This window comes from Scomber japonicus, chromosome 2, assembly GCF_027409825.1.
Source record: "Scomber japonicus isolate fScoJap1 chromosome 2, fScoJap1.pri, whole genome shotgun sequence".
Taxonomy (NCBI): domain Eukaryota; kingdom Metazoa; phylum Chordata; class Actinopteri; order Scombriformes; family Scombridae; genus Scomber; species Scomber japonicus.
Window position 1 is genome coordinate 26265959 of NC_070579.1, and position 11414 is coordinate 26277372.

Here is an 11414-nt window from a genome sequence, read left to right on the forward strand (position 1 = left end):
ATAATGACATGCATGAACTTTTAACTTTACCCCAAAACTAAGAGAATTACCTTCAAACTGTCCACCTTGTTTTTTCATAATTTGTATAAAAAAGTTTCAAAACTATACATTAATCACTGATGTTGACTAACAGCCACTGAAATCTTGACCTGCTGTTAAATACCATCAGAGTAAGTTTGTGGTCAGAGAGCAACAATGGTACAATGGTAGATTGATCACATTTGGACATGATAATCTGTCAGTGTTCATTCTGCTTCTCAAAAACAGGGCCTCTTGCATCAAGCTAACAGTACAGTATGAAAATGCTTAAGTTATATTATCAATACTAATTTACATTTAAAATGCAGGGCTGACACACACCAACTCATGCCCATCTCTTAACTAGGTAAGATGCCTGCAGGGAGAGAATATTTCTGCTTCACATATATTACCAGGTTCAGAGAAACATCAGAATCTGTATTTGAATTGTTTATGTATTTCAACTTCCACGCTTTTCATGTAGTCTCGAGATTTTAATGTAGTCTAGCATATTATTTTTGAAAACCGCTGACAGTTATATTAACCAGAGGAGGTCCCAGAAGAAATGAGGAGATTCATTTTTAGGGCATTAAATGTCTTTTCCATTTTGCTTACAAATGAATCTGTTCTGTATCACTTTAGAGTTATATTTGTGCCTCACTCCAGTGCATGTAATGGAACATTCTGAGCTAACAAAAATGTATTCTGCACTCAATAAATTTATTTACGCCTTTACTCTTGCCCTTTTACAGTTCCAGTCAAAAGTTTGGATACACCTTTCCATTCCATTACAAAGTGTGTCCAAATGTTTGACTGCTCATTCATTTGGACCTCTCAGTTTCTCTACTCTGTGTGCTCACAAACTCTTGGACGGGAAACCAGCTTAAAGTGTGCCACAATTTCAGTTAAGTCTGGAATTGCAGTAAAAGTTGGAGTCATTTCTGACTGCCCTTTTTGTCTCCAATCTGTTTGCTTGTAGCGTTATCAGTGACTTGGAGAGCATCCCCACATAAGTAGTTTATCCATACTGTATCAACTAATTGTTTACCTGCTCACCTCTCAAAGTGCTTTCTTACTCCCACAGTGACTAATAAAAATACTGTTACTTGCAATCAAATTGGAGACAAAATCAGAATTCACCTTCAGTCACTGTGAGTGAGTGTTCATGGGTTTGTGAGCACCCAGCAGGGACGATGACAGAGGACAAGTAAGCAAAACTGAAAACACACAAATCAATTTATTGAGGACAAAACAGATTTCTGTTGGCACTGATTCTTTCTTTGCATGATCATTTCTTTTTTTTCTTTCTTTCTTTTTTTTTTAAAAGATTTTGTTGGCATAGATGCCTTTATTTATCAGTAGCCCAACAGGAAACATGGGAGAGAGAGGGGGGTATGACATGCAGCAAAGGACCTCCGATCGGGATTCGAACTGGGGTCGGCTGCGTACAGTATATGGCATGCGCTCTAACCACTCGACCACCTGTGCGCCCTGTATGATAATTTCTCAACAAAAAAGAATTTATGCGCTCGCAAAAAAAAAAGTTGTGCTTAAGACAAACCACAACACACATTTTACTTCATATATCTCCAGTATCAAGAGTTGCTGGCTGTTACTGTGCACTGTAGCGAAAGAAAGAAAAAAGCAAATACTGTGGGGGCACAGAATGAAACTGCTGCTGCTTGTTTCAAAAGGTTTGACAAAAGCTGCATTTATTCTTTCAAGTAGCATACTTTTTTTTGTGTTTGTATTATCTACTTCATGGGGGTAAAAAAGGTTCACGTCTGTTGTCAGTGGGAATCATGAACTTATCTTTGCACAGAATATGCTGGTTAGAGGTGTTAATTTCCATTCAAGCTGTCGCATCAAAGGTTAACGACGCATACCGATACAACATTAGAAGTGCAATGCTATTCTGCATGGCTTCATTGTTTTAAACTTCCATTGCACAGCTACAAACATGATACGCTGATATCCTCTATGTGCATAATTCTCTCCCACTTGGAAAACACAAAACATGCACATGCCTTTGGAGGATGCCCCACTGACAGAGAGAAAGAGATGAGGGACTGAAAGGAAGCTCAAGTGCTGGAGACTGGCCAAACTGGGACCAGAGTAAGGTTACATAATAGCCGTGTTTGATTCCTATGGCCCAGCCATCTATGACTGGGTGGCATTCATTAGTACTGGATAGAAGACAGACAGAGGAGTGAAGCGGGGAGAGAGACGGCGGGAGAGAGAGGGAGAAAAAAATATCACTTGGGGCTTACAAGAGATCCTTCTCTCCCTCTCTCTCAGCCATCATTAAATGCTGTAACAGAGAGCATCTTGTGTCCTCCGATTATTTATCTTTATAGAAAGAGAAAGAATGAAGAGCGGTTTACCATTAGCAGCAGTGAGGAAACACTTGTTGCTGCCCCGGGCCTTGTTGGTTAGGTCCTCAGTGATGTCCATATGCGTGTGCACCTCGTCCCTTATCTCTTCAAGGGCCGCATACAGGTCGGCCTCCCAGTATTCCTTATCCAGACAGTCTATCAGCTCCCCTAGCTGGACCTGAACAGGACAGAGTAAAGTGAGGAATGGTCACAACGGCAGAACTAACAATATAAACTCAACACTATTCCAGTGGGACTGCACCATTGGGCATGTATTGTGGTAAATTAAACACAGAGCTGGACTGTGACACATAACCAAGTGAGAAATTAAGATAAGTATTAAGAGAGTCTCAATCATGAAACAAAAAATGAAATGTGACCGTGTGAAAAGCATTTGTCCCCAGTTAGAGCAAGAGATTTACCTTGGTGCTGTAGTACCAGATGGCTTTGTCCTCCTGCTCACCATCCTCCTCTCTGTAGGGGAGATAGGAGAGGACATGCAAGAGAAAAAAAAAGGTGAAAAAAAATTAAGAGATGCAACAAGGAGGGGTAGGACAAATAGAAGGGTAGAGAAAGATACAACACATGCTTTACATATGCTTCCTTCCTGTATGCTATTGTTAGGCTGTAGGTACTTCATTGTTATGTGTTTGCCCTTGTTTTGTCACTGTGTGCATTTTTTAAATTGTTCATAGGCCTGTCACAATAATTATGTTATCAACTTAAATATCAACATCATCATGTCTATATATTGACTTATCGTATGATACATGGACATGACATTGATCTTCTTTTTTTAACCTCAATATGGCCACACTTCATATTAGCAGCTAAGAGGCTATTCATGTCACATTGGCTAAGCAAGTAGCTGCCTCCATTCCTCACTGTGCACATCCTGAGTGGAGACTGCAGAAGTGAGTAGCACCGATATATCTTCCAACAAAAGTAGTTATCATGACAGGCCTAATTGTTCACATAAAATTTGCCAGAGATTGAACATAAAAGTTAATCATCTATCTAAATCTAAACATTAAGATTCATTTTTAAGGGTTGCCGATACTAGACACCTACACACATTTAGTGTAACACAACCATTTCAAATGTTCATTAATGGTCTGCTTGATTGACTATCATCAACAAAATGTTAAAGCCTATTTCCATCTCTGTAGTGATTCAGTGCCGTCACATTCTTATCACAGACAATGAGCTACACATCAACTACACAACCAAAACACTAGGAGCAGATTTGCAAAGTTGTGCAAACCATGGAAGGTGCCACTGCGGAACAATAACACTTTCATATCTTCAAGTGCTCTTGCTAGTGTTTCTCATAGAAAGTCCATGGTGCTGAAGAGAAAAGTCAATCGTTTTAAAGGTGCAGTGTGTAAATTTAGTGGCATCTAGTGGAACGGTCTTGGTAGAAATGGAAAATAATATTATTATATATCATATTATATATAGTATGTGTAAATTAGTGCATAATTGCCTCAAAATAAGAATTGTTGTGTTCGCTCTTTATATCTACATAGAGAGCAGGTCTTCTATCACAGACTCTGCCATGTTGCACCACAATGTTTCTACAGTGGCTACAATGGACAAACCAAACACTGGCTCTAGAGAGTTTTGTGGCTACTGTAGGTTCCACTGCACTCTTGTAAGTGAAGGAAGAGGGGCATTCAGTAGGTTGCAATCTGCAACCTCACCACTAGATGCCACTAAATCCTACACACTGGTCCTTTAAAGTTACTAGTTGTATTTAAATGACTAAGCATCATGTTGCAAATTGAACACATCATAATAAATATAATATGTATAAATACATAGATACTTTATAAGTTATGAAACAAATGAAACAACAGAAGAATTTCATAGATGCAGAGCTGAGTGATATGATAAAAATCAATATTACAATATAATTTTTAAACTTATATATATATTTTAAAAATTATAATATGGTCACAATACAATTCCACTGACTGCAAACAATAATAATGAATTATTGCCAGTCCCTACTTCACAAAACAAATTGATTCAAAGTACTGAGAATCTGAAACATCTATGAAAAGTGCAGCTCTCCTCAATTCAAGTTTCCCATGAAACGGGAGCATCTGTGGGGAAGAAGGGGTTAACCTGAATGATGAGAAGAAAGCCTAGGACTCTGCAGGGCCCAGCACAATAAGAAATACTTTTCTAGGACACTTGAGTCTAGGTAGCAGCAGCTACAGAGTGAAATTCTTGACAGCTTTTTACTCAGCATGGTCCATGCCCAGGGACTGACGCCTGAGGCCATGTAACAGTAGTGTCTACTCAGCATCCTTCCAAGACTTCAGTAGAGGCTCATATGTGTACAGACACACATACTTTCTTCCATGTAAATTACTTGAACGCACAGTATTATAGTATAATAATAGAGAGTTAAATGCAGTGATGACAAACCTTGATCCACCTACCCCCTTAAATACATTATTGTTTAGGTGATCCATGCTCCTTTATGGTTTATGTAGCAGTTCTTTTACTGCTGCTGAACCAGCACACACAACATCTGTGTGTGCTCAATACAAAGATAATTTGCTAACGTATGCGACCAATACTGCTGATGGTCAGGTTATGTTAAATCCTATGAGGAATGTAGTTATTTTTGCAAGTCGTACTACCATACAGAGCCAGAGCAAGAAACTAAGCTTGTGGTGGTATGCTTAACTTTGTCAGTGAAAAGTACCACTCTGTATATAGTTTATGTAGCACAGCTGCAGCTAGATCATGGTTTGACAGACAGTGTATGCAAGTAGTTTACAGTAACTTAGGTTTTAGTCCTGATTGACTGTTATTAACCTGTTCTGTAATTCCACTTTCATTACTGGCAGTACACAACAGTGCTTTTCAAACCAACATTTGCAGTCAGTCTGAATGGGTCTAAGCAGGCAATTGGACCTAACTCAGCTTCATGAGTATACTGATGATCTGGGTTAAGGTCAGGTTGGACACCGCCTGGCTTTGGGCACAGGGCAACAACGAGTTGAGAATGTAATTCAATATAATTGACTTAAATATTATTGATGTTTCAATGACATAATGAGTAATGAACTACAGGCGTAAACATGTGTCCCTGCGGTGCTCAGGGATTAACCTGTGACAACAGTCTTATAATGAAGAAGGGTCAAACGCAGGCTGAACACGTGTTATGTAAAGCATGGGTCTCCCATATTAAAGGGGTATTACTAATGCTTTGGATTAGCAAGGAGGCTAGAGCAAGTATAAAGCCAACCACACAAAGAGCTTCACAGACTTTGTAACGTTGTAGTGCACCTCAAGAAGATCCCAAAGCTCACAGTTGCCAATCTTCAGATTAGTGGCTGCAATAAAGTAAACTGACCCACATGAAATGTGGTACATTAGGTGTGCAGAGAGCAGCCACAGTATACAGTATAATACCAGTCAAAAGTTACCCATTCACTTCAATGAGAAAGTGTATCCAAATTGTTTTCTGGAACTACACGCAACAAATTACAGCGGCGTGAATGTGCAGAAAGAAAATTACAAGATTAGTAGCCATATCTTGTATAGTGTTTTTCATAATTGTTCATTCTGTTGGTTTGTGACATTCATAGACATCTACAGGTTTGCTATCACACTGAATAGTGTTACAGCATTGGAGATACTCTGCTTAAGAGCTGATTTACCTGTTTCAAATGCCACTGATTTTCTGCTGATTACTCTTGCAGCTCAAGTACTTATTATAATCTTTGACAACATAAAATTATGGAAATTTGGACAACTGTTTGACTTAGTTGTATGCTGGTAGTGTACTGTAACTATGATACTATTTCGGCTACGACTCTCTTGAAAAACAAATTTAAATCTCAGACATCATAATTAAAAATCAGATAAACATAAACATCACAAAGTCAGTCCTGACCAAATGTCTAAGGGCTATTCTCTCTCTCACTCTTCTACTGACAAATATTTAAAAAATGTGAAATCCTAATGAAATAATCTTGGCACATAAATGAAACACTGTGAACTTACACCACGATGCGGCGGTTCAGGAACCAGTATTTGCGATTGTGTCGGTCATAGCCGACTGGCAGTTGACGAATAAACGGTTTGCTCTTCTGCACCTCGGGGATGCAGTCCGCCACACCGGGTACCTTGTGTGCCACACACACCTCACACTGCCACTCGTCCTCTGGTACCTCCTGCAATGGCGGCTTCACACACTCCAGATGGTAAACAGCTGAACATGTCTCACAGCACAGCAGGTCACCAAGGCGATGGCATACCCTGCAGTGGTCGTCGTAGGCAACCACACCTTCTGACATTAACTCTTCCCTGGCAATGTTGGTCGCCAGAAACTGGTCCACTAGAAACTGGAGAACTTTTATTTTGCTATCCAACGGTTCAAACGGGTAATCCTCGCACTCCTGAAAAGGCAGAATATGCCGGTACTCTGGGTCACTCTCACAATACGCCCGCACCACCTCTGGCCAGGTCATACCATCCACAAAATATAGAGTTGAGTTGACAGAGTCCTTCACGTCAGCGGGACCAAATGTGGTGTTGGAAGTGTCCTCCTCTCTGAGAATAGCTTTAAGCAGGGAGATGTGGGTTTCTGCCAGCAGTGTGCACTGCTCCTGACTGGCCAAAGCTGCACAGAAATCCTCAAAGCGGAATGGGGAGAGCCGCAGCACTGAACCAAAGTTGCGAAGGACCTCGTAGACAGCAGAGACGTTGAGGAGCTGTGAGGTAGGAACCAGTAGGTCCTCAGAAGACTTGGGAAGGTCCAAGAGAGGAATGTCCTTTGCTTCGACAACAGGAGACTGCGGTCGTGCAGCCCGACTTCTTCTCCGGCCTGTAAGAGCGTAAAGAAAAAGAGCCAAGAGAGGAAACGGGAAAAGAGAGGCACATTAATAAAAACAAAAAGTGAAGAGGATATGTGTATAAACTACTGTAAACACAGTGTAGTATCAGCCTACTCTATATAATATGAACAAACAAATGCAGATCTTTAAAGAGAAAACATGTGTCCGCAGAATAAAAGTGGCCTCATGACATGCACAATATGTTCACCATCACTAAATGTAACCTAAATGCCTGACTGTATTAACATCCCTGATGCCTCGTTGGACAGCCCTCACTTGTAGGTGAGTGTGACAAAGGAATGAGAACCAGTAATGAGAACCAGTGGGAGTTGCTGTTCTAAGTGGAGGAGTTCAGTCATCTCAGGGTCTTTCTGATGAGAGAGATTAAGAGGGATCATGAGATCCGACTAGCTGGGTGCACTGGCTGCAGTAATGCAGGCACTGTATCAAATTGTGGTGTTAAGAGAAAACTGAAACACACAACGCTGTAGTTAGTTTACCTTTGTACCATAACTAATCTAGAGTCTGAAGCTCTGGGAGGCAAATGAAAGAACAAGAATGTTGATACAAAAGGCCAAAATTAGATCCACACGCTGACCAGTCTATCTCTTTGTGTTGGGGTGAGCAGCTCAGCGACTGTGCCACCTCCCTAGAATTTCCTGCTGTCCCATTAGACAACACAGCTACCAGGTAGGATGCATTTTGGGGGCTGACTGGAAGGATAACCACATACAGATCATGTTGAATGGATTCCCTCTTTGAGCTAGAGAGAAGAAATGAGATACCAGCTGGATAAATTATATCTAAAGGTGTTCAAGGGTGTTCAACTTACCACTGTGACAGGATATTATCATGAAGCATAAACATGTTACTATATTAATGCCACCCTTTAATATCTCACTAAACCTCAACAAGGTATGTTCTAATAAAAAAAAGGATACAATAATAATCTACAGTGCACATGTTAGATTATGAAGTTGCCATCAATTTCGAACACTACATAGGATATACACTGTACCTGCATATTCCCTCTGGACTGTATCTGTTTGTATACTATTTTACTTCTTCTTGACCAACACAACGATATGGAATAAATCTGTGTATGTGTCTAATGTGAAAGGGTCAATGCAGGTCATCAGGATTAAATGCTCATCTGACATGGTTTGGATTTGATATGAAAGGGTTAACAAACACTTTTGTAATGACTGTAGGATTAGTGTACTTCAACTGTTATAAAATGTCTAAAGCCTTATAAGAGAGACACTGGTGTGGTCTAGCCTGCTCATGTGTTTGTCTCAGTCTCAGAGAGATCACTGTTCAGTGTAGGTTACTGCATCTATTTTTCATATGGAGACAAAATAAACAAACGCTATAAAATTACACCACTTCCTCCACACCGTCTGCCAGATTGTATCTTCAGAATGTAAACACTGCAGTAACCACTGATAAACTGCAAGTCAATTACTGTTTAGTAAATATTTTGTATTTGAATTATGCATAATGTCTGGTGTCCTGTTGTCCTGTGGTTTAGCAGTAAAGTGTAAATACAAACAGTGAGGGGAATTAAGGCAGTGGAAGTGATAGTTTCATGAATGGTGACAGGCAGAGATTAACCTATGACAGCAAGTTGGTGTGAAAGGGCAAAGTGGGCTGATGGTGAGTTCATTATTCTGCATCAGACATAAGGTTTGTGTGTGCAATACACCTGAAAACAGTATGGACATGTGCACCTATGTGCCCATGAGAGCGAGAGCAAAGTACTGTCTGTCTATCACCATTGGTCTCATGAAACACCCCTAACACTCAGCAACAAAACACTGCCATGTTCACGTCCTTAGAAAAAGCAGGCAGTTAAGAGGTATGTGTGTAATCCCTGAACCACTTCAAATGCAACTGCATAAGACTGACAGGTAACATAATGAAGTGGTATATGGTGAACGAATAAATAAGAAAAAATATGATGCCACAGAAACAGCAGGAGGTTTATCACTTTTGTTTTGGTAAATTATTATATAACGTGTGTCAATTGATTTTTTTTTTTAGCTGGCTCAACCTCATTAACATGATTGTCCATAACAGGGGAGGGCATGGATCCAATTTGCTCACCTGAAAAACATAAGTGTGGTTACTATGGTAACGGTGCACCACAGGACCTAACGTTGTAATGAGTGTTTGCAACAAGTGAAAAAAAGGCGCCTCTCTTCAAAACAAGGACCTGTCAAACTCCTGTCAGGCATTATGGAACTAAAAACATGTCCTCTGAAATTGAGCCAGACAAGAAGCGCAGGTGTGAGTAACTTAAAATTATTATTTATTTTGATAGTTAACACTTTTATGTAAATACAGCTTCAGAAAAAGTTACCAATGAGCTGTTTATTTGAGACCAGCTGGAAACAATGTTTACAAACAGCGTGTTAATTTAGAAACTGGATTATAATTTCACACAAGTAGAAATGCTGAATGAATGAAATTAAAGTGTCAAAGAGAGTTCATGCGATCTATATATCTCTATCTGTGTTGAAAGTGCAGCGCGCATTGGAGAAAAAAACAGAACGGTAAAACGAAAAAAAGAGGCAGGAATTAATTCTTCATTATAAACTAACAACAAAAATGTGCTGATCCGACAAAAGTCAAAAACACGAGAGCCGGTTGAAGCGTGGAGCAGATCTGCAGGCAGCGGCCAGCAGAGCAGACGGTAAACAAAGGCCTGTTTCTGAGTGCAAGCTCCATTTTGAACAATGCGGCTTGGTTTCTGTGCTGAGCTGAAAAAAATGAAGCAACGCAGACCTGCTCTGGGTTTAAGTGCGTGCACTTACAGACCAACGTACCTGGGGTGCTACCGAGCGTGCTGTGGCTCCTAAAACTACTCTCGGTGCAGTAGCTGGCATCATCATCACCAACACCAACACCACCACCATCATCATCATCATCTGGTAGCTCCTCCAGATAGTCAGAGTCGTTTCCCAAGGCCTCATCTTCTTCAAGATCCGACGAAGGGTTGTCGTTTAGGAGTTCGTCTTCGTCCGACCTGTAGCTTAAATTATCGTCCTCCTCGTCGCTGTTGTCGTCGTAAACCACCTTAGTTTGAGGCCGCCTCACTCCGCCTCTAGCCCCGCGGCCGCCTCTCGACCCTCTGCCTCTCCCTCTGCCTCCTCTGCTCCGTGAACTCGCGGCTGCCACAGCGGCGGAGGCTCCAACTTTCCTGCGGCCCCGGGACGAATGAAAGTTCTCTCGGCCGGAGATGTCCGTGTCCACCTCCGCGGAGCCGGTGCCACAAACGCCGCCGCTTCCCACCCGTCCTCGACCCCGTCCTCTGCCTCTCCCCCGTCCACGCATCCCTCTGCTCCTGCTGCCCCGAGAGCCGCGGACTGGCCCCGGTGAGCCTTCCCGCATCGCGGCTGCTTGTTTGGGCGGCCTTCCTCTTCTCCCCCTCATTGTAGGAGAGAGTATCTTCTGTTCCGCTTCAATCTCGGTGCTTGAGTAAGCCACACACAACGGAGGAAAAAGCCGGGGGAGAAAAAAAGACAAACACCCGGGTTCCTGCAAAGTCCCCCAACCAAGCCCCGGTCTCAATTTCAGGGCGGAAAGCTCAAACTGAATGGCCGGTGTCCCGCTCTGGGTCGCCTGCAGACGCCATTTTTCTTCTCGGCTCTCCCTCCGTTGAAAACACAGCAGGCCCGAGAGCTGCGTCAAGTCCCACACAAGCAGCAGGGCACGCACCGGAAACACTGCGATTCTCGTCTTCAAAGTACAAGCAAAGACAAAATGAGTAGAATATAAAGCAGTAATTCTCAACCTTTTTCAGGTTAAGGACACCAAACTGATACAAAATACCCCCCCCCCCCCCCAACCCAAGATAAGATTTTAGCTTTTAGATGTTTTATTACAGAAAGTAAGAAACCCATACTAATACTTTCTGTCACTGTGTTACTTATAGGCTAGATGGAATTGGGGACCCCTGAAATCTCTTCAATGACCCCTAGGTCCCAGGACCCCATTTTGAGAACCACTGATGTAGAAAAATAATTATTTACCGAGAAATCTAGAAGTAGATGAGCATATTTGTCCAGATTTGTAAATCAGTGGCTCTCAAAGTATGACAGCTTTGGTCAAGAATGCCTAACACTCTATAATAAAAATCTAATAGCACAAATCTTATCAA

At 41.6% G+C, this 11414-nt stretch overlaps 1 protein-coding gene across 6 annotated transcripts in view; it reads right to left on the reverse strand.

Moving 5' to 3' along the window:
• The window catches only part of LOC128372834 (nucleosome-remodeling factor subunit BPTF-like), a 48033-nt gene extending 37145 nt beyond the window's left edge, over positions 1-10888 (reverse strand). For all 6 annotated transcript variants that reach the window (XM_053333057.1, XM_053333048.1, XM_053333023.1 and 3 more), the window contains exons 1-4: positions 10081-10888; positions 6420-7242; positions 2816-2867; positions 2403-2571 (exon numbers count right to left, since the gene is read on the reverse strand). In XM_053333057.1, coding sequence (XP_053189032.1) covers positions 2403-2571; positions 2816-2867; positions 6420-7242; positions 10081-10687 — 1651 coding nt within the window. In that variant the 5' untranslated portion in view covers positions 10688-10888. The remainder of the gene's footprint in view (positions 1-2402; positions 2572-2815; positions 2868-6419; positions 7243-10080) is intronic.
• Positions 10889-11414: the final 526 nt, after the last annotated feature.